Source organism: Bipolaris maydis (genome assembly GCF_028858645.1).
Source record: "Bipolaris maydis strain C4 unplaced genomic scaffold PSV08scaffold_9, whole genome shotgun sequence".
NCBI classification, from domain to species: Eukaryota; Fungi; Ascomycota; class Dothideomycetes; order Pleosporales; family Pleosporaceae; genus Bipolaris; species Bipolaris maydis.
Window position 1 is genome coordinate 553,893 of NW_027093865.1, and position 26,197 is coordinate 580,089.

At 53.1% G+C, this 26,197-nt stretch overlaps 9 protein-coding genes across 9 annotated transcripts; 4 read left to right on the plus strand and 5 right to left on the minus strand.

Moving 5' to 3' along the window:
- Positions 1 to 1,791: 1,791 nt before the first annotated feature.
- PSV08DRAFT_392271 (uncharacterized protein) lies at positions 1,792 to 4,906 on the plus strand (the record flags this gene model as incomplete). The annotated part of the gene is made up of 2 exons (XM_014228238.2): positions 1,792 to 1,831; positions 1,897 to 4,906. 2 exons carry the CDS (start codon positions 1,792 to 1,794, stop codon positions 4,590 to 4,592), a joined length of 2,736 nt encoding a protein of 911 aa, XP_014083713.1. The 3' UTR covers positions 4,593 to 4,906.
- Positions 4,907 to 5,158: 252 nt separating this feature from the next.
- PSV08DRAFT_204612 (uroporphyrin-iii c-methyltransferase) lies at positions 5,159 to 8,275 on the minus strand. Its single transcript, XM_014228240.2, has 5 exons — positions 7,932 to 8,275; positions 7,574 to 7,876; positions 7,184 to 7,526; positions 6,599 to 6,871; positions 5,159 to 6,547 (listed from the first exon to the last, which is right to left on the minus strand). The coding sequence occupies exons 1-5, from the start codon at positions 8,181 to 8,183 to the stop codon at positions 5,202 to 5,204; spliced, it is 2,517 nt and encodes an 838-aa protein (XP_014083715.2). The 5' UTR covers positions 8,184 to 8,275; the 3' UTR covers positions 5,159 to 5,201.
- A 512-nt stretch (positions 8,276 to 8,787) lies between these two features.
- On the plus strand, positions 8,788 to 9,645 carry PSV08DRAFT_248463 (uncharacterized protein; the record flags this gene model as incomplete). The annotated part of the gene is made up of 4 exons (XM_014228241.2): positions 8,788 to 8,803; positions 8,857 to 9,163; positions 9,259 to 9,336; positions 9,387 to 9,645. 4 exons carry the CDS (start codon positions 8,788 to 8,790, stop codon positions 9,643 to 9,645), a joined length of 660 nt encoding a protein of 219 aa, XP_014083716.1.
- PSV08DRAFT_225345 (uncharacterized protein) lies at positions 9,549 to 10,914 on the minus strand. Its single transcript, XM_014228242.2, has 2 exons — positions 10,714 to 10,914; positions 9,549 to 10,650 (listed from the first exon to the last, which is right to left on the minus strand). The coding sequence occupies exons 1-2, from the start codon at positions 10,864 to 10,866 to the stop codon at positions 9,898 to 9,900; spliced, it is 906 nt and encodes a 301-aa protein (XP_014083717.1). The 5' UTR covers positions 10,867 to 10,914; the 3' UTR covers positions 9,549 to 9,897.
- Positions 10,915 to 11,254: 340 nt separating this feature from the next.
- Positions 11,255 to 12,977, plus strand: PSV08DRAFT_307885 (uncharacterized protein). Its single transcript, XM_014228243.1, has 7 exons — positions 11,255 to 11,364; positions 11,415 to 11,490; positions 11,540 to 11,549; positions 11,601 to 11,800; positions 11,846 to 11,923; positions 11,987 to 12,715; positions 12,764 to 12,977. Exons 1-7 carry the CDS (start codon positions 11,293 to 11,295, stop codon positions 12,856 to 12,858), a joined length of 1,260 nt encoding a protein of 419 aa, XP_014083718.1. The 5' UTR covers positions 11,255 to 11,292; the 3' UTR covers positions 12,859 to 12,977.
- Positions 12,978 to 14,686: 1,709 nt separating this feature from the next.
- PSV08DRAFT_47267 (uncharacterized protein) lies at positions 14,687 to 15,112 on the minus strand. The gene has a single exon (XM_066093973.1). It carries the CDS (start codon positions 15,016 to 15,018, stop codon positions 14,725 to 14,727), a length of 294 nt encoding a protein of 97 aa, XP_065948894.1. The 5' UTR covers positions 15,019 to 15,112; the 3' UTR covers positions 14,687 to 14,724.
- PSV08DRAFT_392282 (uncharacterized protein) lies at positions 15,113 to 20,008 on the minus strand. The gene is made up of 3 exons (XM_014228245.2): positions 18,105 to 20,008; positions 17,758 to 18,056; positions 15,113 to 17,710 (listed from the first exon to the last, which is right to left on the minus strand). The coding sequence occupies exons 1-3, from the start codon at positions 19,971 to 19,973 to the stop codon at positions 15,208 to 15,210; spliced, it is 4,671 nt and encodes a 1,556-aa protein (XP_014083720.1). The 5' UTR covers positions 19,974 to 20,008; the 3' UTR covers positions 15,113 to 15,207.
- Positions 20,009 to 20,388: 380 nt separating this feature from the next.
- PSV08DRAFT_402764 (translation initiation factor) lies at positions 20,389 to 22,899 on the plus strand. Its single transcript, XM_066093645.1, has 11 exons — positions 20,389 to 20,523; positions 20,629 to 20,679; positions 20,760 to 20,791; positions 20,848 to 20,864; positions 20,952 to 20,963; positions 21,020 to 21,188; positions 21,256 to 21,341; positions 21,722 to 21,900; positions 21,980 to 22,057; positions 22,150 to 22,376; positions 22,503 to 22,899. The coding sequence occupies exons 1-11, from the start codon at positions 20,487 to 20,489 to the stop codon at positions 22,515 to 22,517; spliced, it is 903 nt and encodes a 300-aa protein (XP_065948895.1). The 5' UTR covers positions 20,389 to 20,486; the 3' UTR covers positions 22,518 to 22,899.
- Positions 22,900 to 23,096: 197 nt separating this feature from the next.
- PSV08DRAFT_371988 (mitochondrial carrier) lies at positions 23,097 to 26,160 on the minus strand (the record flags this gene model as incomplete). Its single annotated transcript, XM_014228248.2, has 4 exons — positions 23,097 to 23,880; positions 24,034 to 24,412; positions 24,999 to 25,924; positions 25,976 to 26,160. The coding sequence occupies 4 exons, from the start codon at positions 26,158 to 26,160 to the stop codon at positions 23,097 to 23,099; spliced, it is 2,274 nt and encodes a 757-aa protein (XP_014083723.2).
- Positions 26,161 to 26,197: the final 37 nt, after the last annotated feature.

Genomic DNA, 26,197 nt, shown 5'->3' on the forward strand with positions numbered 1-26,197 from the left:
TGCTGAAAGCTGAGCGAAAGCAGCCGAAGGAGCAACATCCCTGGTAACCGACCCGTACCTCGAGGCAATAGATGATCTGGGCAACTGAGCCTCAGCACAGCCCTTTTTTTTCCCTATTTCAGAGACAACACCACAGGTGGACAAGGGAAAGTCTAGGCGATGCCCCAGTTTACTGTACGCCTGGGGCGCCTGCTTAGAACAAAGGACCACTAAACAGTAGCCCATTGTCTTCTTTCCTTCTCTTTGCTATACATGTATTGACACTTGTCTCGGCACCAGCCAGGCGAAGATATGCAGTGTTGGGGGCTAACGGACGGGTGGAGACGACATGTCATTTAGTGGCGTTCTTAATCGAAATGACAACAAAGATACTTACGTCTTGGGCGGAAGGGGGCCGTTTCTCAATAGCCATACGGGCTATACCCACAACCGCCCCGCCCTATGTCAGCACGAACCAATGTTACCCCGAGGGGGTCTTGGGAAAATAAGGCTGAAAACATCAGGAGAATCGCCACTCGGAGACGAATATCGGCCATGAGCTTCGGCGAGGACAGATGGGATAGATACAGTAGCACCTTCGCCGATGTAGCGGTCAATCTGGGCTGTGTGTTCAGCCGCAGTGAGCTCTTGGCAGTCGTGATGCGCAGCTAAAGTGTCTAGACAATCCACGGCTGAGGCGGTAAGGCGCCGGTATTCTTCGAAGCCCGCACTTGTGCGGAATCACAAGACTATTGAAATCTCGGGCCATGCCATTGTGGGCTTGGACTTACTTGGATGCACAGAAATCACAGATGGCTGGTTTTGTGAAGCCTCTTAAACCCATCTGTGCTGAAATGGTGCGCTTTGCTCCCTTAGCAGCTCCCACAGTCATGACGGAGCGATACGCCCAAAACACAGCCCACGACGAAGACAGACTTGCGCCAACAACAAACTGACTAGATGCGACTTTCTGGACATTGACCACGCAGGCACCCGGCCGCGCACGCAACGGCGAACAGTAATCCAAATACGTCTGTCTGGAAGGATCGCATTTCGAGTCGGTCTGCATTGACAACCTCTTGTCTGTTTCAAGGCGGCCATGTAAACAAAGCCACCTGTGCGCTTTGCGTTCCGGTCACTGGTAATGGCCAAAAACGCAGCTGCTCTGGCAACCGGCTGCCACGCTGTGATGACGGAATTGTTGAACTAGAGGGCCGGGGTGCGCTGAACTCTCTTTGCACTGACGGTAGAGCAGACCCAGGTGGACGGCGACGAAAGGATGAGCGTACTTGTATCCAGGCAGGCAGGAGATCACGAGGCAGATGCATGGCTGTCGACCATGGCGGCGTGGTGCAAACCACTGGAACGTATGCAAAAGAAACGAGGAACAGGAGATGACAAGGCTGCTCGTGCCAGCAGCTCGTGAAGATGGGGCGCGGCCAGAGAGAAGCTTGGACGCGTCAGGGCAGTGGCTAGCGCATCACCGCCGCGGGGAAGGGCACGATTGACAACACAGCAGACATACCGCAACCTCAGTTCAGGGCCGCGAATAACAAGCTGTAGATAAAAGGAACTTGTTTCTTTGCTCGCTTGCTCTCCCCTAGTTTTGCATTTGCGCCGTACCAAGAATATTGGTGACGGCGGTGATGAGACACGCCTGCCCAACCTCCCCAGCCCCCCGCCACACATCCGGATCCCGATAGTTGCACCCAGCCATCTCGAGTAGAAAACTTGTCGCCGCCCAGCTGCTGCATGCGCTCACAATGCAAACATTCCTTCGTGACTCCACCTGACTAGTCCACCCAAGAAGACATGAGTGGGGAGCCTGGATTCCAACTCAAGCAGACAAACGGTATGCATGCAGCTTGATCCCGCCTCATTACTCACCACCCACCCATTTACTCATCCCATTGCCAGTTTCTCAGCCCCAATTGTCCCACCAAAACTCGCAGCAGAGCGTTGCTGCTTCACTGACTGCCTCCGAAGGCTACTACAGCGCCTCCGAGCACGCGTCCAGCTCAAGTGAGGAGAGGAGGCCTGTCTACCAAACACCACCCTCATACCGCCAAACACCAGCACAAAGTCATGAGCAATTGATCCCTCACACCGACGTCCCCACAACATCACTACGCGGTGTTGGTATCCCCAGGCAACAGCTCCAGCCTCAGCAGCCTTCCTTTGTTCACGAACGCCCTCAGTCACCCGCAGTATCCACCATTGCCGAGGAGTCGAGGCCAGGAACCCAACACGCACGCCGATCCCAGCTGATCCACGACATGGAGACCGAATCGCAGGCGACTACTCCAGGCCATGATACCACACCATACATTCGCTTCGCCATCGACCAGCTCACCCGAGACGAAGATGTCCGAGGCTCCAGAATATATCCACAGGTCCGACCCGTAGTCGCAGCCCAAGATGATGATGACGACGACTACCCCGTCGAGAGAATCATTCCTGACAATGGCCTGGGATACATGGCACTGGAGCAACAGACACAGGACAGAATGCAACAGCACAAGCCCGCACGCAAGTCGTTGAGACACTCATATACACCACTAGCCACGGCACCGGCACCCATGGCTACACAGCCAGACGGAACCCATCACAAATCCCACAAGTACAGGGAACAGCAATCGCCTTCTCCTACTCGAGGACAAAAGGATGTTTTCGTAGCACACTCGCAGCCACACTCATCCCTTCACTTCTTGCCCGCCGTCCTTCGCCCGCTGTCGCTCGGCCTGTTCATTTTCCTTTGCCTGCTCATGCTCGCTGCGCTCATCTTCGCCGCTGTCTACTCCAACCGCAATCAAGGTTACGGACTGTGGGATTACGGTGCTTTTGGCGACACTCGCTACTTTGTTTTCCGATATCTCCCAGCCCTGCTGGGAATGCTCCTATTCCTGTGGCTCATCCAGATCCAGGCAGCCCTTCAACGCATTGTTCCATTCATATCCATGTCTTCAGACTCGTTCCATCGAAGATCCGAAGCTGTGTTTCTTCGACTCTACCCGATGCAGTTCATTTTGCCAAATATCCAGCATTTCCGCGCCGGATATCCCGGTATCTGTGCCTTTTACGTCATTTCATGGTTATTCGCATGGACGGTCCCTCTTCTTGCTTCCAGTTTCAACGTACGATACAACGTGGCACGCTCCGCTTGGCGATGGGTCGCTGTACAAGGTGTCATCTGGACAGTCGTTGTTCTCTACATCCTTCTGCTCCTCGTCCTGATCTACCTCATGGTCTTCCTCATGCGCAGCCCGACTGGATTGAAATGGGACCCGCGATCGCTCGCAGACATCATCACTCTTCTGGAGCGCTCGAACAACCTAGGAGATTACAACAACTCGGAGACTTTCGACAAGAGTGACTGGAACAATGTTGCTAACCGTGCTGACCGCCTTGGCTACTGGACTACTACGAAGCGACCGAGCGACGTGTTCTACGGCATTGGAGAAGAAGGCGCTGAGATTCGGAGATTCCAGGTCGAGGAGGGACGCATCAGGGAGCAAGGACCAGAGCGCGCAAATCTTGACGTGGCTCAGGGCAACGACTTTTCGATCCGCATGGATATTCGCAGCCCGAACGTGCGACTTCGCTACTTGCCTTGGTGGCTGAAGGACGGTTCGGTCATTGCCTGGATCGTCATCGCCTGCATCCTGTTGATCGCCTTCTATGTCGTCAGCTTTGTGAACGATGCTGTTCGCCTCGGTTTCCTGCCTCGAGTCTTCGCTCGTACAGGCGCCGATGGTTTCTCTGCCTCGAACTTCCTGTTCTCGTTTGTTCCAGCAGTCATCGGCCAATTCCTCTTCTTAGCACTCTTGTCGCTCGACTACTCTATTCGCGTACTTCAGCCATACATGGCACTCGCATCCAAAGGCGGAGCCACTGCCGAAACTTCTTTGTTGGTCGATTACGCCTGCCGCTTGCCTTTCTCAGCAACACTGGCTGCGCTCGAGAACAAGCATTTCCAAACAGCAGTCCTATCCTTCGTCTCATTCGCATCTATGGCCCTGCCTATCCTAGCAGGAGGCTGCTTCTGGACCCAGTACTACGGCGACGTGAGAAACGTCCGCGTCGCCGCCGAACTCCCCGGCTACTACGCCCTCTGCTTCTTCCTCGCCCTCTACACCGTCAGCCTCTTCGCCCTCATCCCCGGTCGCCGCCGAGCCGCACTCCCCCACCGCAGCAACACGCTCTGCGAGATCATCAGCTGGGTCTACCAATCCCCCATTCTCACCGACCGCGCCTTCGCCCACCCCCAAACTAAACCCGATCTCGTTGCCCGCCTCATGGGCACCACCTACGCCGAGCGCACCTGGGCCCGCTCGGTCGCTTCTCTCGTCCGCCCCTCCCGCAGCAACCTCCGACCCGACTCACCTACGGACCCTGCGCTGAAAGAGAAGGCGAGAAAAGAAGGTCAACACGATTCTCTCGTCGATCCGGGTCAAATCAGATACGGCTTCGGCATCCACGTCGGCCGTGACGGCCTCGAACACCTCGGCATTGATCGCGTTCGCCGTGGCGGCGATCGAAGTGGTCGCGAACTCGTTATCTGGGAGGAACAGCAGCAGGACCATAAAAGGAACAGTTGGACGAGTCAGGTGTGAAGGGATCCGCTTGTCTTTTGCCCACTTTTTTACGAAACCGCTCCATCCAACGGCGCAAAATCGGCAGTTATGATGGCTTGCTGATCGACAAACACTTTTTTTGATGGATTTAGCATTGGTGTTATGGGTGTCTTTTTTTTACACATTTGCATCGTAGCCTTGGAATCCTTTCCCCCTTTTTTTCTTCTCTTCAAAGGATTCATGGCTCTGGGTTGGCGTTATCTTTTTTTTTTCATTTTGGTCAGTCCAACGCTGTTTGACTGCATTTGCGATGTAACTGTACGAATTTTCTTAATGATGCACATGGTGGAGGATATGAAAATATGAGCTTTTGTTATAGACAGATGGATGGATGGATGAAAGGAAGCAAGGGAGCCAAGTTTGAATGTGTGTACATGAGCGAGGCGTCATTGCCGATATATGATAGATATGCATGGAATGAAGGGATGAGATGACATGGAAAAATCATCACTGATTTGATTTGTTTTACATTGCATACTGTGATTTGAGTGCATTTCAAATGGACTTTGGATATTTATTCAAGCATGCTCGACGAACAGAGAAAACAGGGGATATTTGCATTGCATGCTTTATTTCTTCTCATCAAGTCTACGCTACAGCAACAGGAGCAGCACCAGCATCGACCCCTGTAAGCCTACTAATCTCCAACTCGCCATCACCTCCCAAATTATCAAGCCCGTGGAAGCCCTCTTCGACTACCCATCGCTGCTCATACTTCATAAGCACTTTACAAGCGTTACCCACGACAAGGAGTCCAGGGGGTCTACTTCCCTCCTCCTCAACAGCCGCACAAACATGTTCGAGCGTCGTGCGTATGACCCTCTGATCGGGACACGAAGCGCGTTCGAGCACAGCGACAGGGAGATCTGCAGGATATGCTTTTGTAACTAGGCTATCGACGAGAGCAGATAGGCGGTGGAGCGACATGAGCAGCACGAGTGTGCGGGAAGCAACGAATTCCGGGGGATCGAGCGGAGCACCTTTCCTGCCCGTGCCTGTGCAGATGAGTACTTGGTCTGCGATGCCGCGGTGCGTGGCGGGTATGGCGGCGAAAAGGGGTGCGCTGAGTGCACTTGTGATGCCTGGGAGTACGCTGGGGATGAAACCGTGTGCGCGGAAGAAGTCGTATTCTTCTCCTCCCCGACCGTAGATGTATGGATCACCTTGCTTTATCCGTACGACCACTTTGCCAGCTTTCAGCCCCTCCAATCCCATTTCTAGGAGTTCTTCTTGTGCTTTGTCTGCATTACCGGGGAACTTTCGTGCAATGTGCACGGTTGCGCGGCGGGGTACGAGATCGAGGATGGGTGCGGGGACGAGTTTGTCGGCAAGGATGAGATCAGCAGAGAGGATGGCTTTGTGTGCGGCGCGAGTAAGGAGATCTGGGTTTCCGGGACCAGAGCCTGCGAGAATGATGCGGCCTACTCGTTGTGGTGCAGTGGCTGTGGGACCGACTTTGGAGGGGCTGCTGCTGGCGAATTCGCGGAAGAGCATATTTACATCTGCATCCGTGATGCTTGCAAGGCGACGCAGTGGCCAGTACTCGCATATCTGCGTGAGCCAACGCATCCGTCGGCCCCGTGCTGCTTCCTTACTCTCTTCCAGAATCAACTTGTTGAAAGTCGCTGGTTGCCCACTATCCTCCTCCTCGGCCTCCAGATCTTGTGAGAGTTCGGCTGCATGATCTTCTTCCCATATGCGTCTTCGCAGTGCACCCAATCTCTCGACCGCATCACCTAGACGTGGTGGGAGAGATGCGGCAATCTCTCTCCGGATTCTTGCAGAGAGTTTGCAACCTTTTCCAGAAGTAGTGATACCAATCTGAAGAGGGCCGTCGGTATGTGTGGAGAGGAGTGTGAAGGAGCATAGGTTCGGGGCATCAGCGACGTTGACTGGTATGCGCAGTCTTCGGCAGAGATTCGAGATCTGGGTGGCTGTGGCGAGTTAGAGGACGAAACTGTGCAGAGTATACTGTCACCACCTACCCGATCCATTCTTTCCGCCAGAGGTAACAAATACAGCGTCTACTACACCATCCACCTCAGGACGTCCAAGGGTAGTCAAATCCTCATCTTGGAAACTCCGCTTTAACCATTGTACTTCGCCAGCCTCAATACGTTTCGCAAGGCCGTAGTGAAGGGTGGCGTCTTCGGGCGCAAGCAATATTGGTTTCGCACCAACTTCTATTGAGCGTGTGCATCGCGCGCCGGCAAGTGGGTTGGATCCGACTATAAGATGGATGTGCGATGTCGCATCGACTGCAGTGAGAAGTGCAGGCGCCATTATGGAGATTGGAGTGATGCAAAAAAATACAAGGTCCAATTCCAACAAGGAGAGGTAATTGTTTTATGGGCAAAGATAATACTGAATACGATTACTCCTCGGCCGCAGAATTGATAATGGGCATAGCGAATTGTTGTTCCGATAGCGACGAGCCGATATGGCGCGATCGCACTAGTGACATCCCCGCGGAAAAAGAAGGATTCTGAGTGGCATACTGACCCAATCGCCGATGGTGCAATTGGCTGCTATCATATTTGCGCGGAGTTAGTCCATTTGCTCGTCTCGACCCATTACAATGTTGAGGGCCTTTCGGCTGAGCATGACTGTATGCCCAAGTGCGTTGAGTTTTGCTGAGGCGGATATCAAGGCTGGATCTTGGCTTTCGACGCGGATTTTCTCCTTGACACGGACCTCGCGATTCTTGTACGTGAAGGTACGGTCGGCCTCGTCGTGTGTAGGCGCTCGTGTGCCACCGAGGGCTGATGCAAATGTGTTGCGGATGCTGAACCCAGTGAGAGACCCGCTATCCCCCGCATTATGGGGCTCTAGTGTGCGGATTTCGAGAACGAGGGCAGCGTCGAAGACGAACAGATGAAAGGATACGTTTGCCGGCAACGGAGGATCAAACGTCTATCGCAGTCAGTAAAGTCCTTAGTCTGTACAGATATGCAGCGTACGTTTTCGTCGACGGGATTATCCCACCACGAGGGCTGTACAGGCGAGTGGCCTTTGAGAGCAGCCTGTGCCTCGATTATGTGGTCGTGTAGCAGTTGGAGTTGACCCGAGACGAATTGGGCGTTGGTCGCGTCTCCTCCCCAAGTAGCGACATCGATGGCGTCTAGACAGCTGTTGATGGAGGTTCGTACTGAAGTAAGCTGAGGGACAACGAGTGTAGGTGCATGCGGTGCAGAGGAGATGACGAGGTCCCAGGTCAACGAGCCCTTTGGCGGTGGGAGGCTTGCGAGGCGGAGCTTGATGTTCTGGGGACAGTGAGTACGTGCTCGAGTATACATCAACGACCAGGCCATGACCTACGCCTTTGGTGATGCGCGTGCCGATGCGCGTAATGAGGCCCTTGAGGCTCTCTGAGCGCACAGAGGTCAACACCAGTGTAGATCCATTCTCAGAAGGCGCAAGCAGGGCAGCACACTCGTCGAGGCCGGCCTTGAGCGACTGTAGTGTCTCGCGCAGCTGGACAAGCAGCCACTCGAGCTCGCGCGCTTGCGATGCCGCCTGTTCCTGGGCAAGACGGTCCTCGTCGATGGGCGGCCACATCGCGGTGGACATGACGGCGGTGAGTTTCCAAGGCAGGTCACAGCATCCACCCGCACACACGCAAGAGACAGATGCAGCAAAGCAGCAAGGCAGGATTCCGTCTTGGTCAGCCACGCAGGCGCGATGGGCGGGCGCAGAGTCGACGCAGCAGATCTCGCTTCTATCCGCGCAAGGCCCGGATCCCTGCCCTGAACCAGACCCTCCTTCTTGCAGCCGGGCGCAACCTTCTAACACGTCTGCATCCTCCACTGGCCACTACATACTTTTACTACCGCTGCGCATACACACGAACGGTTCCATCTGTCGTCGTACTCCCATCCGAACCATGGTCCCTTTTTCCTTGCTGTGTGCCTCGGGATGATGCAAAGCGCGTTAATAGTGTCGTAACCTAGTGAGGTCACGAAGCTAGCCACGACGCCAGAGAGCCGACCCTCCCACACCAGCATACGTCATGGCTTGGCCGGACTTCTTAAACCAGCTCTCCCAGACCCTTTCAAGTGCACATGTTCGCTGTTCATCTCCAGTAATAATATAGGCCCTTGTGCAACCCTGTCAACCATTGCTGGCACTGTCCTCTCTGTCACAGCTCTACAGTTGGATATCCTCCTCTTCCACCATGGCAGGCCCGGCTAGTACGCAGTCCCGCTCTTTTCCGCCGTCACCTATGCGCTGACTTGCAAAACAGGACCCTTGCTCGCCATTGCTTCGCTGGTCCTCGTTGCTGCTGGCCTTCTCTTCCAGTTCTTGACCATCCTGACTGGCGGCGTCAACAAGTCCCCTCTCGACAGGTTCTACTTCCTCGAAGCCTCCACAAACGGCATCCCCAACGCCCGCAACCCCTCTCGATGGACGTTCTTTGCCATTTGCGGTGAAAACCCAAGCAATGGACGCAATGCAAACTGTGGCTCGCCTGTTCCTGCTCTTCCCTTCGACCCACCAAGGAACTTTGGCACAGAGCAAAACATTCCTGATGCATTCCTCGGCACGAAGCAGTACTTTTATCTATCTCGCTTATGTTTGCCTTCTACCTAATTGCTCTCTTCTTCGCTGCCGTTGCCCTGCTCTCGGGTCTCCTGGCTCTTTTCAGTCGTCTTGGAGGATACCTGTCATCTCTTATGACCTCCATTGCCCTCTTCTTCCAAGCCCTCGCTGCTGCTCTCATGACGTAAGTTTTCTGTAGACTACCAGCGCTTGAAAAATGCTAATAATCACTAGCGCATGGGTTGTCAAAGGTCGCGATGGGTTCCGGTCCGCCGGCTTCGAAGCCCGTATCGGCCGTTACCTTATGGGATTTACGTGGGCTGCTGTAGCTTGTTTCTTCTTAGCTACCGTCATGTTCTGCCTCGGTGGCCATCTTGGTGGTGACAGCTCTTCGAGGATGCGCCGCAACCGTTCCACAAAGTCAACCCGCAGCCGCGGAAGTTTTTTAGACACTGATTCCCAGCGCAGGGTCAAGAGCGACTACTCTGTATAGACCAAGAACTAATGAGGAGGGAGACAGGACCCCGAGGTGTTGTCCTGCAGCAACTGTCTTTTCTGCAACGATATCCACGATTTAATTCAATATACATGTACAAGTATAGTTACTCTTGTATTAGCGAGAAACCACATAATGCCACTACACACTAGCTTAATGATGACCATAATCCCATACAAAACCAATAAATTCATTTGCGGATCGGTATTTTCAATTCCTTTCCTCACTAAATGTCCACTTCTGCTTTGCTCATGCAGTCTTACCTGTAAGCTTCTCATATGCCTCCCGATACTTCGCCGCAGTCTTCTCCACCACGTCAGCCGGAACTTCAACTCCCTCCTTACCCTTCAACCCATTACTTGTCAGCCAATCCCTCAGAAACTGCTTGTCGAAGCTTGGTTGCGCCTTGCCAAGATTCTGCTCCCAAGTGTCCTTTGGCCAAAACCTCGAGCTATCCGGTGTCAGAACCTCGTCAACCAGTACCACCTCGCCCTTTTCATCGATACCAAACTCGAACTTCGTATCAGCAAGGATAATTCCCACTTCCTCTGCGCGAGACGCAGCAGCAGTGTAGATAGCCAACGAAAGCTCCTCGACCTTGCTTGCAACCTTCTCGTTTCCAATCATCTCCCTCGCCTTCTCAGGGCTGATGTTCTCATCTTTGCCGCCAACCTCAGCCTTTGTACTCGGCGTCCAAAGTGGCTGTGGCAACTTTTGTCCTTCAATCAACCCCTCTGGCATCTTGATGCCATTGACGGTTCCAGACTTGGTGTACTCTGACCACCCAGATCCCGTGATATAACCACGGACAATAGACTCAATGGGCAGAATCTGCAGACGGCGGACTTGCATGCTGCGATCCTTGAGCTCTGCCTGGCTTTCAATTGCTGAGGGAAGATCATTGGTGATGAAGTGCGTTTTCAGTCCAGGCACTTTGGTTGGTAGGTAGTTGAACCAGTAAATGGACATTGCTGTCAGTAGAGCGCCTTTTCCTGGGATTCCCTAACCATCTCATCAACATCAATCATTTTTTTGATAAACCTTTGGGTTCTTTTGGAAACTCACATTTTCCATAATCACGTCATACGCTGATATGCGGTCGCTAGCGACGAAGAGCAGGGTATCATTATCAATCGCATACAGATCGCGCACTTTTCCCGATGCGACTTTTGGCAGCTTGCCTTGAATGTCGATGTTGGTGACGGCTTTGGAAGACATCTTTGGCTGTCTTTGTCAAGGGCGTTGAATTGAGTTGCTGGAGTGACTGGAAAGGAAGTTTATGCATGAGTATTTTATGCCCTACATGAGCAATTGGCGGGGCGAGTGTGGCGCAGGCGTTGTGGCGTCCGGTAAGCAAAGCGCCTGATCCTGAGAACTTTACAAGACCGTTTGTTCTGATTCAAAGAATCTCGGTCAAAAAATTCCATCTGATTCGTCTGCTTATATCAGGAAAAATTAAAATATAGCTTTGGCTTCGCCTTTGAACTCTCTCCTCCACAGAGAAACTACGTCAGCTGAATCAGGCACGGCGCGTAGATATCATCACACCAAGCGCTATTCGGCAGCCTAGCCCCATAACCACACCTCCCTCAAACATTCCTCCATCACTTCTACACCCCTGTAGGTCCATATTATCATCTCCACATGTCTTCGGTTCAATTCACGGCACTGATACGCCTTCCGTTTATTCGGGGCGACTTTGAAGATCCGCCACAGGCAAGTTGCCCCTGTTTGCCTTTTGAAGGCATCATCTGACCATTACCTAGGCACAATGGGATGCCGAGAAGGATCGGCAACTCTGGAAAGTTATATCCAAGTCGTCAAAGACCAGTGATTTGAACTGTGAGTATACTGTGATATTCATCGTGACCCATACACTAACATGATATAGGGGTTGAGTTGTACGCATATGCATCGTGAATGAAATGATAGCCTTGCTTACTTCATCGTAGAGCGGACAAGTTCCAGGTTCCGCCCACCTTTCTTCTGCAGCAAGCAGCATGGTTGTACGAAAGGCATCTTGATCATGTTCGAAACCAGATGAAGAAGGTCAGCATCACAAATGCTGTTCCGTCATCACCTACTGTCGGCAGTACCATGACTGCTGTGGGTGGTGTGGCCATGCGAAGAGGCGGCAGCGCCGGGTCTGGGGGTACGATCTATTCCCACAATAGTGTCCGTAACTAACCATAAGTAGCTGGAAGGACACCTTCTGCATTGGCTGGGCGTTCGAGAGAAAGCCCTAGTTTGCGTAACGCAGAGGTGGCGACCCCCGGTAAGCATCTCAGATGATAGCCTGTAGGGGATTTTAAGAGATAAGGCTTTTAACAAAAATCAGCTCCTTCTCTTTCGAGAACACCCTCTACGACTACAATCACTCAATCTCGAGCACATGCTCAGGCACCTGCCCGAACACTGTCTACTCGGTCTACTCAGCGTCCCAATCTGACAAGCCGCAAGTCAGAGGAAAGGACTCAAGCCTCAAACTTGCCTCACCCAAGTTACCGAAATGATGATGATATCTCACCCGAGATCCCAGAATCATCGTCTTCGAGTTCGTCCTCTCTGTCGGATGCGGACCATCCAGTTCACCGCAGTCAACTGTTTAAGAGACCTCCTCGTTTCCAACAGAAGCGCCCGCGAGATCTTGCTACGTTTGATGAGGGTGATGGTGTGCAGGAGTTTGATGAGTCTGGTTCTCATGAGACGAGTTTGCCCTTTGCGTCCGCAGCAAGAACGCAGCCAAGTAGCAGCAAATTTACACAGGATGCACAGTTTCGCGGTAGTACTAAACCAGAGCAAAAGGCTGTACTTCCCCATCGCTCCAGGACTGATCCGCCATCCAGACAAAAATCAATTGATGTACAGTCCCTTACTACTGAGACAGCATCGTCGATGACGAGCTCAGGAGGGCCTCCATCGGCAGCGAAGAGTCCTATGAGTCCACCTTTAGGTCATCGTGCAGCGTTAGGTCGGCTTGGTAGTCCAAGGAGTGGTGGACCACGATCTAGAAAAGAAGGCAGTGAAGGCACTCCCAGTATGGGAAGTAGCTTTAGTGATATTGATGGTGAGTTCTGAATTCGACTGTAGATTGACACAAGCTTATTTCGAGCAGATGCTGGAATTAGTCAGTCGGCTCTCGAGGAAGCGCTGCTAAGCAACATGCAACATGGGCGAATGAGCACATTGAGTCGCATGTCGAAGTGGTAGGCAACGACGTATTAGGGATTGGAAAGTCTTGGCGACCGTAACGGAGTTTGGTTTATACAAAGAATACTATCACCACTCACTGTAGCTGTGGTATTGTTTGTAATTCAGTTTCACCTTTTTAATAATCGTCATAGCCATCTAGCCTTGGCATCAACTCACCACCTCACATTGATGGCTTGCCAAACACCACATTTCTACAGGTTCTCTTTGTCACATTAACTCAACTGACCAACACAGCCGTCATGGAGCGAGGAATATTGCTTCCAAGAATCATCATCTCAGATTACACGATTACGCCCCCGATAGCAACATCATACCACGCGATCAAAGCTTTTCAACCACAGAAAGAGGACACCATATTCTTTGGCCAAACTTATAAGCTCACAAAATCTCTCCTCACACACCCTCGTTGCCTGCACCGCCGCGGCGCCTCCACTTGGCCCTGTCGACCTTGTGAAATAGCTTTCACAAGCAATTACTGGACTTGTGCCGCCCTGCTCCTAGACTATTATGCCGACTTTTATGCCCACGATAGCGCGCTCATGCAAGCAATATGGTTTCACCTTTTTGACATATGGCAGGAAAGCGCAGCATGGCTCATCGACGATACGTTATCAGAAGTCAGAGCACAGCAACAGAACAGTACAGCAGAGACGGACACACCGAGGCTGCGTGCAGACCGCGTCCGATGTGCAGCAAAAGCTCGAACATTTGTAAAAAACGTCAAAGACACAGTTGAACTCGTCGAAGTAGTCCTCTGGGGTCGAAAACAAGGCACCAACACCGCCGCCGCCGCGCATCCCACACAAGAAACCATCCTTTACGACCCGCGAGGCGAGGCATGGCATCCCAGCGGTGAATACGACACCGGGCCATGGATCAGCGGCATAAAGCCGTGGTGTCAATTCCTATACAACGGCGGACCAGGCGTAGCGCCTCTTCCTCTCCCTGCCAGTTTCGCAAAGCAACAAAAAAACCCCAATCCCAACCGCAGTAGTCATACAAATGGAAACCCGGACAATAGCAACCAAACAACAACAACAACAACAACAACCCGCTACATCCCCCACTCCGCCATCGCAATCCTAACCTCGCACACCCAGCGCGCCCGCACCCTAGCTTCCACGCACTACACCACCGCTCTCGCCCCCGTGGAAACCCACCTCTCCCGCCTCAAAGAATTCGATGCGTATGCCCCTGTTTTCCCAACCCCAAGACACCCAGTACATACGTGTACGTCGCCGCTGACGGGCCACACGGTGTCGTACGCGCTGGGCAACGGCGCGCCGCCCGTGCTGCGGCATGTAGGGTTTGCGGACCCGGAGATGATGGATGAGCGGGCGGACTGGGCGTTGCTGGATGAGTGTGTGGCTATTTGTAAGGGGTTGGATCCATATTTGGGGGTTAGTGGGGAGATGATGGGGGGTGCAGGAGGGGAGGCGGAGGAAGAAGAGGCGGCGTTTGATGTGTGGACTGTGGTTACGACGGCAGTGGATGGGAAGGGCAGGAAGGGAGGAGATGTGGAGTTGGGTCCATTGTTTGATAACTGGTGTGGGATTAAGGAGTGTGAACTTGATTCTTTCCGGTCATGCAAATGAGGTCCAAAGGGGAGAATGGTCACGGTATGTGTACATGCTGAAGCCTCGACAGGATCAATAAACAATATTTTGTCTTTCATTTCTCTTTCTGGGAAAAAATCTACACTAGCTAAATGCCCTTTACTATCCAAGCTACCTAATAACCAAAATACCACGCAAATATACAATACCAATCAAAAACAATATACATAGTTCCACTTAAGCTACACACACACAAGCCATTTCGCACGCTAGATTCCCTTCATTTCAAACGCCCATAGCTCATATGTTAATCTTTTATCGCAGCAGAGCTTTCCCTTTCCATCTCCAAGAAAAATAAAATGCAAATAAACAATAAAACACACAACATACATAAATAATTCCAATACCCGAAATCCCATCTCCAACCTAGAAGCCCTAAAAATAACAAAACAAAAAAAAACGCTGCATGCCAAAATATGAGCTTTACGAATGTTTCTTCTTCCCTCGCGCATATCAAGAGAAAAAAAAGGAACAGATAACAAACTCCGGTGTAATGCGATGTCATAAGCAGATCATAGCAGTCAACCCGGGATAACGCCATGCTTCATGCTGTGGAGGACCAAAATCCCCCCAAATAAATATCACTAATCTGCCGGGAGAACAAACGAGATAATGAGGGTACGAAAAGAACATATACGAAGCGAAGGTGGTTTTAGAAAAGAAACCTTCCCTTCAGAGTATGTGATGGGATCAGGTTATCGTAGCAGTCAAGTGTCGACAGGGGGTTTCATTATACCCTACGTGCTCCGAAGAGACTCAAGTTGATTGCGGTCTCATTCCCAGTAGGATTGCCTGAGCTCTCGGCCAGGATTTCCCATCTTGGCTGAACGAAAGGATAGTGTCGGATTTCCTTCTCTTGCTTCAACTGCAGTTTTCCAGGCGCCTGCATGACACCCTGGCCCTGGCTCGCTGTAGGGGCCGGGCGTTGTGAATACACAGGCGAAGGTTGCATGGCGCGCTGTTGCATCTGCTGCATCTGCTGCATTTGTGAGAGCGGTGATGGGGTAGCCTGGCCTGAAGGTGTTCGCTGGAGCTGGGCGGGGAGCATCTTGTTTTGTGGATGCTGTGAGTATTGCTGCATGTTGCGCGTTTGTTGTGCTTGCTGGGCTGCCTGCATCTGCTGCTGTCGTTGCTGTTGCTGGCTCGAGTACCGTTGTTGGGGCGTCGAAGATCCTGTGGCCTGCGCTTGTGGATTTTGGTAGGGTGTTGGCTGTCCTTGCAGTGGTGTAGGTGTCGGTGGTTGTGACGAGCTTTGATTTGGAGGAGCGTTGACAGGTCTTGCAAGCACGAGCCAACCATCAACAGGCGCTGTCACCCCAAGAATAAAGACGCAACGTGAATCATTCGCGAGTCGAGCACCATCCAGCCGGGTGACATGGAACCGGACATCGTCAGAGATGTAATCTGAGAGAAATACCGTAACGTCAAACACATGTTCAGTGATTGTAGGATACAGTTCCAAAGTGGGGTGAGTGAGTAGGGCTGCCATTGCACTCATGATAGCCGTCTGGTACGGATGCGTAGCATTGCTAATCATCGTCGAAGCGTGAGACACTGCCAATCGGAGTAGAGCCGTCAGCCAAGCGTAGAAGTCCAACACTGAGAGCTTGTTGTCATCAAGGGCTTGAGTCATCCCTTTGAGCCTCTCAACCAAAGCTTGAAGCAGGCCAGATTGCTCCATATTTTCAGCGCCCTTGCTAGGAGTTAGATCGATGACGGCGAGGAACTTCTGGACAGTCTTGGGCGAAACAATCTCCGTCTCTTCTGGTTTGGTAGTCGACATTGCAGTCAGGAAGGCGGAAGCGTTGATAATCTCACGCTCTGCATTCTGTCGTATCTGCCCTGTCAGCGAAGCGTCTAAACTCGCAAGAAGCTCTAGTCCAGATGGTCGGTCCTCCTCCACTGCTGCTCTGATGGCATTGAGAAGGGTAGCAGATAGCGCCTCACTGGGGCCCTCAGACGCGTTCGCTCGGGAAGAGAAGATTCGTTCAATGGCCGCCTGACAAATGGGCAATGACAGCTCGCTAGCAAGTGAAAATACCGCGGCCACCTGCTGTTCAGGAGGTTTTTGAGATAAACCTAAATGGTCGTTTGGATCAAGAAGGGTATCTAGTGACTGATTCAAGCAATCACCCGAAACGTCTTTACTTAGCTTACTCAGACATCCTGGATCGGTAGCGATGTGAGTATTCAAAATTGATAGCACCGGCCTACTACGCAGCAAGCTTGCAAGCTGTGTTTGAGTTTTGTGCGAAGAGATTATTGAGCCAAGCCCAATCAGCTCACCTAGACACTGCATGAAACGCCCTTCAGTCTCTAAGCATAGCTTTCGCTGCTCGAGGCGGTATCGATACGCATCTTGGGGTGAGCATGACTGAGCTAGTGCATCGGACGGCAGGATAATGTGCATACCCTTCAGCGCGCTCTGGAAGCAACCTTCAGATGGGCTTGTCTTGAACCTTGCAACGCAAGCTCGCAAAGTTTCCAGGAAAGAAGTCAGAGCAACACAGCCAGAGCCAGCTAGGGTGGGCAGAGCCACTCGCAAGCTGTCGGTTCTTTGAGCCATCAAGCTTGAAGCCAGCCATTCATTCACAACAATATCAAACGTTGGTTCATCGAAACAGCGGAGTCGATGGAACCAGCCATGATGACTGTTCAGATGCACAGAACCCTTGCCTGAATGCTCTTCTATGTTGCTTACAATCTTGCGGAGTACTCGACCCATCATCTGCTGGTCCATACTGGTACCGCTAGAAAGGATACGCTCAATTTCGTCATCAGAGGAGGATCCTGTCTGCATAACTTCACCCATGTTATCAGAGGCAGGCGAGCAGGCAATAGTGTTACGCTGGCTGAGTTGGCTCAAGTCATAGCTGAGAAGCTGTGGAAGCTGTCCATCAGTTTGGGCGGTGCGAGCTAGACTAGCAAGGCTGAGCAGGAGCTCGCGATCGGGGAATCGGATTGTTCGCAAAGCGGCATATCTCGCTGTAACTCTGGCAAATAGAGGATCGAAAGCACCTATGGCACGGAAAGCTTTGGCGTGGTAGTTAATCGTATCCGCAGTGGAGGCAAGAACACTGGAATCCAATGATGAAGTCGCGATACCAACAACGTCCGCAAGTATAGCGAGATCTCCAAAACGTTCAAGGTAGGACCTTACAATATGGAAATCCAACGCCGTTAGCAGAGACACTGCAGCAGTCTCTTCTCCTGGTGCATCTTTGGTAGGGACACTATCGACAGTTAGCGAACTACCGTGCGTGTTAATAAAAGGCCTTACTGCTCGTTGACTTCTGCATACTGAGCGACTTGTCGACGTAACCAGATACCTAGCTCAAACTTCACGGTCGGACTGAGCTTGTCTAGCTCAACTTCGTTCACGTCCGTCGTGGAACTATAGAGCCCAAACAAACTAGGTAAAGTCTGAGATATCATATGTTTGGCGTAGGTAAGGGCTCTTTGCTCCGATTCTGCAGAGTGTACTGTCCCACGAAGGAGGGTGCTTCGTAGGGTGCGAATCTGATCAGGTAGGCCAGTAAGGGGTATCTCGGTGACTAGACGCAGTGGCCAGGAGCCAGGCTGGAGACGGATCAGAGTAGACTCATCACGCTGATGAAGGCGACTTACCACAGAGAGATCTGCACCATGCCCTACGGATCCAGTAGCAATAAGCCATTGGAGGTAGCGTCCGAGCGCAAATGTTTTGGAACGAACCAGTTCTGCGACAACCTTGAAAAGAAGGCTAGGATCGCCTGTTGCAACCCATGTCATTTCACGCAAATACGAAACAATGCCATCATACACATCGGCCCCGAGATGGTTCCACCGCCGAAGTAACCGAGTCGCCAGATACACCCTATGTGCACCTTCTCGATAGTACGTGCAAGTCCAGCGGAGGAGAACACCGATTAGGCGGGGTGCATCTCCAATAACCTCCATGCAGTCGTAGGACAAGTCTTCAATGCGGACTGGCCTATTGTAGTCAACAGAGTCTAAGATGCGATAGACTCGACCGGCGGGTGTTTGTGAAGCGAATGATGGTTTCTGGGGAGACTTTAACAGCCTGCAATTTCGCTGCTCAAGTCTCCGGATGGCTTGGGTGACGTGTGCATGGTTTCGCCTCTCTGCAAGTTTCTGGAGAAGAGGACTGTACTGCGCCCATGATGTCGGGAGTAGTAAACATGCTGGTCGTGTTGCAAGTAGTCTGACAACGGTGTTTTCCAGATATTGCAAGACAGCCATATAAGGACCTTGTTCCTCTAGTCGATAGATCCTGTCAAGTTGGTTGAGCAACGACTCAGCAAGACGCTTGCCGCGTCGGCGGCAGCACGTAACGTCCGCCCAGTAGTGAGAAATGGAAACAACCAACAGCCAGATGAAAAGACGCTCCGAAGCACACGTGTCTAAGCCATTGACTATCCAGTCGAGAAAATGGTCGTCGTCCAAAAGGTGTTCCTTGTAGAGATGGGTGGCCAGTTGAAGGGCATACGTGATTCGTGGTTTCCAATCGCCTTGTCCTATTCCACCAATAACACCATCTATAAATTGCTCCACGGAACTGGTCCAGCCTCTTCCCCACGTCACAGTACCAGCCTGTCCCTTTCTCTTGTGAGCGCGCAGCTCATTGATACCCACGCACTTGGCCAGCCACAAGGCTCGTGGAAGCGGTATGTTCTTGTTGAGACATTGTTCCAGCAGCACCTTACCAGTGAGTCCATGGGGTATGGTGCGGCTGAGGCGACGGAGGCCGGTGGTCGGATTTGCCAGATCGTGCAGCCACTGCTCACGAGTGGAATCTCTAAGTGTTAGTCGGGGTGGGGGCTTGAAGGTGTTGGGGGCCTGTAAGCGGCCAGTCTGTTGCCTCTTCTCCAGGACGGCCACGAACAGGGTGGATAGCGTACTGAGGCCGGATTTGTTTTTGAGGTTGTTTATCAGCGAGGGCCGAGCAGTATTGGACTCGTTCATGATCTGAGGCTTATTGCTGACGCCCACCTTGACAAGCGCCTCGGACAAGTTATCCTCGGCACTATTACCAGTCCACGGGAACACATCGGCAGCCTTACCACCGGGAAAATGGACGGGGGGCGCGACGGCTTCAGACGCGCCTGGCTTTGGAGTGTCCTTGACTCCGGAGCCGCCGGGCCAGATGCGACGCTGCTGAGATGCATCTCTTAGATGTATTGAGCCCGGGCGTGGGGGTAGGGGCAGGTTCGCGGTTGGCTGATAAGGGAAGGCGTGTATAGGCATGTCGAGTGCGTAGTTGGGCATGGCGGTATAGAAGAGCGGCGGGCGTCCCCGCGGGGGAGGGCGCGCAGCATCGGGTGCAGCATTGTGTGTGGGAGGGCGGTCGTCTTCCAGGGCTGGGTCGATGCAGTCGGGCTGGACAAGCGTTGAGATGGGCTTGGTCGGCCGACGCTGCACCTGGGACCGAGGAGGCAGGCCGCTACCACGATTCTGAAGAGATTCGTGAATCCCCGGGCCAGGTCGAGAAGTCATCGCACAGGGGGCGACTTCATTGTTGAATCAGGCGCATGCAGATGGGCAAAGGGAGGGTGCCGGGGCTGCGAGGGCTGGGCGGGCTGAGAGGCAGGTGTAGTAGATGTATAGATGCAGATGCAGGTGCAGATGGGAGCAGCAACAGCAGGGCGACGGGGACATGTGCTCGCAACTCTGGCCAGCACCACACGGGGGAGAGGTGGTGGTCGGGAGATGAGGAGGGTGGACGGGGCCGAAGAATGGACGACGTGAGGCGTGTCGGCTAGTGGGCAGTCTAGAGGAGGATGTTGCCAGTCCAGCAGCGGAGACGATGATCCGGTGCTACGATGGAGCGAGGCAGGCATGGGGGGGCGACGGCGACGGCGACGGGCCTAGTGCTATCAGGCAATCCCGGCCTCGCTCCCAGCCCACGACCACGACGACGCCCATCACACTCGTCTTACGTCCACCAGTCTCCACCACGGTAGATAAATCGGCCAACAGCCCACACCGCCGGCCCCCCCAATCTCGACCATGGCTTCGAAAAAAGATATGCGCCGCGCCGACCTCAGTACGTGACGACGCGCCCGCCCGCCCTGGCTCTGGCTGTGCCAACGCCCCCGTCATAGGGGCTCAACATCGTGTGTCTGGTCACGTGGCTAACATGGCTGTGCAGTCGTGCCCTATGCCGAGCCTGAGAAGAGCAAAGATGAAGGCGACATGTCGAGTGAGCAGCGCCCTGCCGTCTCGCGCTGACGGCTCTGTCCTGTCGACGCGCACCCTGCTAATCTGATGGCGACTTCGCAGGCACGCTGTCGAGCACGCTGCCCATGGCTGCTGTAAGTGACGCTGCCCTAGCCGCCACCATGCTGCACGCTGATATAGTTCCCCCCAGATCTTCACGCGCAACAAGTACGCACTGCCCCAACGTGTTGATGTCTAGCGACTCCCGCGCAATTGCAATGGCCATGACGACTGACGTGGAACGGTGCTGCACAGGATGATCGGCTGGTGAGTCGTCTGCCTTGAGCGTGTGTGTGCGACGTTGCATGACTGACGCAGTGCAGGGTTGCCGTAGTCTTTGCTATCCAGGCTTGGCTGGCTGAGACGGCCGAGCAGAGGAAGACGTCGACTACGCCTGCTTACTTCCAGGTCGGCATGTCTAGTATGCATGCTCCCATCCCAAGTACAGTCGGCTCCCGTGCTAATTCACTCGCAGTCATGTCACTCCTCGTCGTAAGACGCTCTCCCCCGCATACTCCCTAATTACCGAGATAATGTTGATGCTGACGCTGTGCCACAGACGTACTCGTCCATGTTCCTCCCCCCGCCGCCTGCTCGTCCCGGCCAGGCGTCAGGCACCGAGGCCTTTGCTGCCGTGCCCCCTTCGTAGGTGGCAGTACGAGGATAGATTGTCTGTAGCCGGTGCCAAGGTAGCAGCTGTACCATGCAAACTGTATAATCCAATCTTGGCCGCGAGCATGCGACGATGCCTGTCGGCTGGCTGCCAACGACCAATGTCTTGCGCCATCGACGGTTCGTGTGTTGCCGCGTCGCCCCGTGTCACTCGCACCCTTGCCTACTCGCATGCATCTGTTCGCATTCCATAATACGGCAACCAGCACCGTCTATCCATTTGCATCCATCCTACCCTGTCCTGCCTTGTCCTGCCTTCACCCCGTGCACAGACCATAGCGGGGCTCGCTCTTCCCCTTCCGCATCCCCACCTCTCTTTCCCAGCCTGCTCACTCGACCCTCCCGACTCTCAGCTGCAGCAGCAAACCCTCTTCCAAACCCCCCGTGAAGCCCGCAAAAGCTCCCTTTCCACCCCATCTCAACAGAAAACTATCCCACTGGCGACTCGACACATCCATAACCCCACAGCCCCCCACCTACACACGCGCGCCCACCGACAGTCGTATGTCCATCGAGAACCTTAAGACCTTCGGTAAGAGCTGCGCTGCTGCAACCCTTAGCCCCCACCCTGCAACACAACGCGCAACCTAGCTGCTAACTCTACATTGCAGACCCGTTCGCGGAAGCGGATGAAGATACCGGCCAGGTCAAACAGACTCAGCAGGACTATATTCATATTCGTATCCAACGTACGTGCCTCACCGCCCTTGCACAGTTGACGCGAGAGGAAAAAATAAAGGTCCTCGCTGCAGGAACGCTCCCCCAGCTGACGCAACCGCAGAGCGCAATGGCCGCAAAACCCTGACGACCGTGCAAGGTCTCCCCAAGAAATTCGACCAAAAGAAGATCCTCAAAGTGATCAAGAAGAAGTTTGCCTGCAATGGCACCATTGTGAGCGACGCCGAAATGGGCGAGGTTGTCCAGCTCCAAGGCGACCAGCGAAAGGACGTCCAAGACTTCTTGACCGACAAGAAGGAAGGCCTCGGGCTCGACGCAAAAACAATCAAGGTGAGTCTCTCTCTCTTACACACACGCACACTTTCGCTCCAAAATTTTGGGGAAAATCTGAAGCTTCTGTTTCCTCCTTTCTCTCCCAGCAAAAAATGAAATAACTAACGTTGAAATGCTATCTAGGTCCACGGTTTCTAGTCCCGAGTCACTGTTCACCTTTTTTTGTTGCGCGCTCCCCACCCCTCGAGAACACTCCGACCTTTTCTTTTGCTGCAGCACACGGCTAAAGCGGCACTGCTTTTCTCTCTCGGAAAGCTTTGTCTGTATGGTCTTCTCACTGTGAGTAGGAAAAGTGGAGGGCGCGACTCGAGGTGCGATAGTGAGAGGCGTTTTCGCGCGGCGGTGTACATAAATGCTTATGCGCTGAATGCTTGCGTTGGACGATGGACTCTTCTTGTTTTTAACGTGATTACTACCAGGTGAGTAGCGCTCAAATTAAGAAGTATTGTCTCCACTCGCATCGTGACGTTGCTCGCGTGACTGGAGTTGAAAAAAAATACGTAAATGCAGACTTTTTTTGCAAAAAGATCGTCATTTGTGAGGATCCCAAAACCCACATGGTTATTCTTCACACGTCAATCCTTGTGTACAAAGTATGGTTACAAGGGGGAGAGGGCGGGAAATTTCCGTCTTTCTCTCTCTCTCTCTCTCTCTCTCTCTCTTTCGAGACGAAACTGTTGTATAACTCTCTCTCCCTCTCAAGCCCGTGAAGATCTTCTACGCACCGCCCGCCTGCACATCGAGCATCTTGCGCCAGTACTCCTGATCCCTCTCAATCACACTCGGCGTGCTCTCCTCTGCAAAACCCCACACCTTCCAGTCCTCCTCCTTGCCCTTGATAACCCTCTTCTGCAACACCAGGTACTCTGTCACCGTCTTCGGCACCACATTCTCTTCTTCAACAGCGTCTTGCACGGCAACCTGCGCACCGCCATTCTCATCCTCCAACTTCTGCTCGCGCTGCCGCTGCTTCTCCAGCTGCCGGCGCGCTGCATCCGGGATCCAAGGTAAGCGGTGAATTGCACGGTTTGGGGTCGCCGCAGACGAAGAGGAAGCAGGAAGCGCGCGGAGCGATTGCTCAGACACGAGGCGTACGACGACTTGTCTGTAGGCGGTGTCGGGCATAGACTCGCCCAGGGGCGCGGCGCGGTGCGATACTACGCGGCTTGATTTAAATGGGCCGTGGAGCCGCCATTGCAATTGCACGGGGCCGCGGGATAGGATGCGGGATTCGAGAGATTTGAGTAGCGGAGGGAGGCAGGTTTGTTTTAGGGGGGCGATGGTGCCTCTGTTTGTGGGAACATATGTGTTAGTGGGGGGTGTTTGATTTGGGAAAGGTAAGGTGTGAACATGGGAGACATAGACGTACTTTGCAAGGTTTGAGTAGATTTGCTCGTAGTTTTTTTGTGCGAACCGGATGTATTCTTTATTGTTGAAGAGATCGATGGGGAAGAATCTTGTCCAGCCGGTTTTTTGGATGCATGCGCGGTAGTAGTATCGTCTGGTGCATTGTTAGCCATTGTAAAAAGTCCACTATCAGACAACGTCGTCCTCTGCAACTCCTCTCATATCTTCTCTTTGTTTTTGACGTAGTGTACCCTCCTCCACCCAGTATGTCCAGCCCACCTCATCCAATTCCAGGAAAACCACTTACGAATACAGCGCCGTCCCTTTGCTCTTCACCAGATCCCAGTAATAACTTGTTATCCCCCGAAAACCAATGCCCTTCAACTCGCTAAACGGCGCTCTGATGATGGTATTTTGCAGCAATCCAATGTCTTCAGTCATGGCATCCGCACTAGTCTGCGCCTTCTCATAGTTGACCTTTGGTGACGGTGCAATCTGTGCCTCAGCCGCAGCCCTGGTTTGTACCGGATCTTGACCGAGTTGCTTGCGTTTCGAGGGGCGCGACGGGGTGCTCGAGAATGCGCGGGTGGTCGGTATGACGGTTTGGCACCGGGAAAGGTTGTGTGCTCGGTTTTGGTATTGGTGGCGCAGGAAGAGGCATTGCCGCTGTAGCGCTGGTATTCGAGCTGTGCGAAGCGGGATATGTGTCGACATGCTGGGTGGCTATGGTGTGGCACCCCGCGCACGTATTGGGTCGTGTGGTGGGGGTCGTTTTGGTGTTGAGGGCGGCAGCCGCTGAAGATGTCAAAAGTCGACGTTCTGGGCGGGAGAGTCGCGCTAAGTTTGTCGGACCCCCGAGAAATCCAACACTGGCAATCAATGTCTCGACATTCGTACTACTATCATCAAGTCTTGACACTCACATACAATCAGGAATTGTCTCAATTTCAAAAGGATGTACTGTTGTACATTTGCCATTTATTCATTGAGAGTACGATCTAAAGCTTGTGCTATACGCTGGCAGAGTAAGCCTGCAACCCGCGTCCGCACATATCGTAACCTCATTTTTTATCTTCCTGATCCGCATAATACAAATACAAGCTCAATTGGAGCTGAGTGGTGATAGGAGTACGCCCGAAAATGCCAATCAGATCTCTCTTCCTAAACAAAAAAACTCCTTTTCATGCAAGTAGATGTTGTACACATACGCATACAGATCAACAACACGGTTTGCTTACATGTTGCTGCTCTCCCCAAGAAGTTTCAGCACGCCCTCGTACGTGCCGAACATGATGGCAGCACTGGGCACCACACGGAACATATGGGGGACGAGGCCGCCATAGAGTGCTGCCATGCCTTCTTCCTTCCAGATCAGCCGGAAACATTGGACGAGACCAGTGTACTTTTGTCGGCCGTCTGCCATGGGTGCTTGTCGTAACCTTGTGCGGACAACCTCGTGTGGATATGTGATGAGTGCCGCCACAAATTTGGCCGAACCAGCAGCAGTCAGCTTTCCCGTCCATGCGACAGTCTGGTCCCATATTGTCGGTGGCTTGCCACTAGCAAGAACCCGCTCCTCTCTTCTTGCCAGCGACAGCTTCATCTGCTCATATAGCATCCACTGTAGTGTGCTCTCGGTGACACCGAGATAGCTGGCCGTCAGTCCACGGTACAGTCCACGAACACCTTCTTTGCGTATGGTTTGCATTGTGCAGTCAAAAGCGTTCTTGTACTGACGACCCCGACCGTCCGAGTGGGTATTCTTGTCCAATTGCAACCGCGTCTTGACCAGCCAAATAGGATTTGTTGCGGTTCCGGTTACGATACCGGCGGCGGCGGCACTGCAGAGATGTACCCATGCGGCTTCCTGACCATTATTGAAGTGTGTGCTAATCAATCGCTTGCCATTTCCATATGCAAAAAAGTTGATTGCGCGGGCGGGGACCACACCAATAAGATTAGGTCCTAGCCCTTTGAATAGTGCCCGCCAGCCTTCTGCTTTGGGGACTTGCCATAATATCTCCCCTGTCTCCCGTACGTGCAATAGCGAACTTCGTGCAAAGGACATGGTTTCTATGGGTGGCAAGCCTCGGGCCGCGCGCATGGCGGCAAGGTGCTGCTGATAAAAGGTGGATTGAAGACGAGTCTTGAGGACATCAAGCGGAGCAGTGAGGGTGGCGGAGGCCATGCCACCAAGTCTGAGCAAATGTTAGCTTCTGGTGCCATTGCGTAAAGACTTTGCTCTGTACCCTCCGGCGACAAAATGCGCCCATGACTTTCCAGACTTGGGATCTTCTTTCGCTACGGATGCGCCGTCTGCCTGTTTCGGCGGCGTGACTTCTCCCAATTCTCGCGACGAGGGTGGCAGCGGTTGCAGAGGGTGGGCAGGGCCGTCTCGAATACCTCGAGGCCTGGAGGTTTCTTGCAGTGCCATCGAGAGACAAAAAAGTTGGTGGCGGGGCTGGCGACTT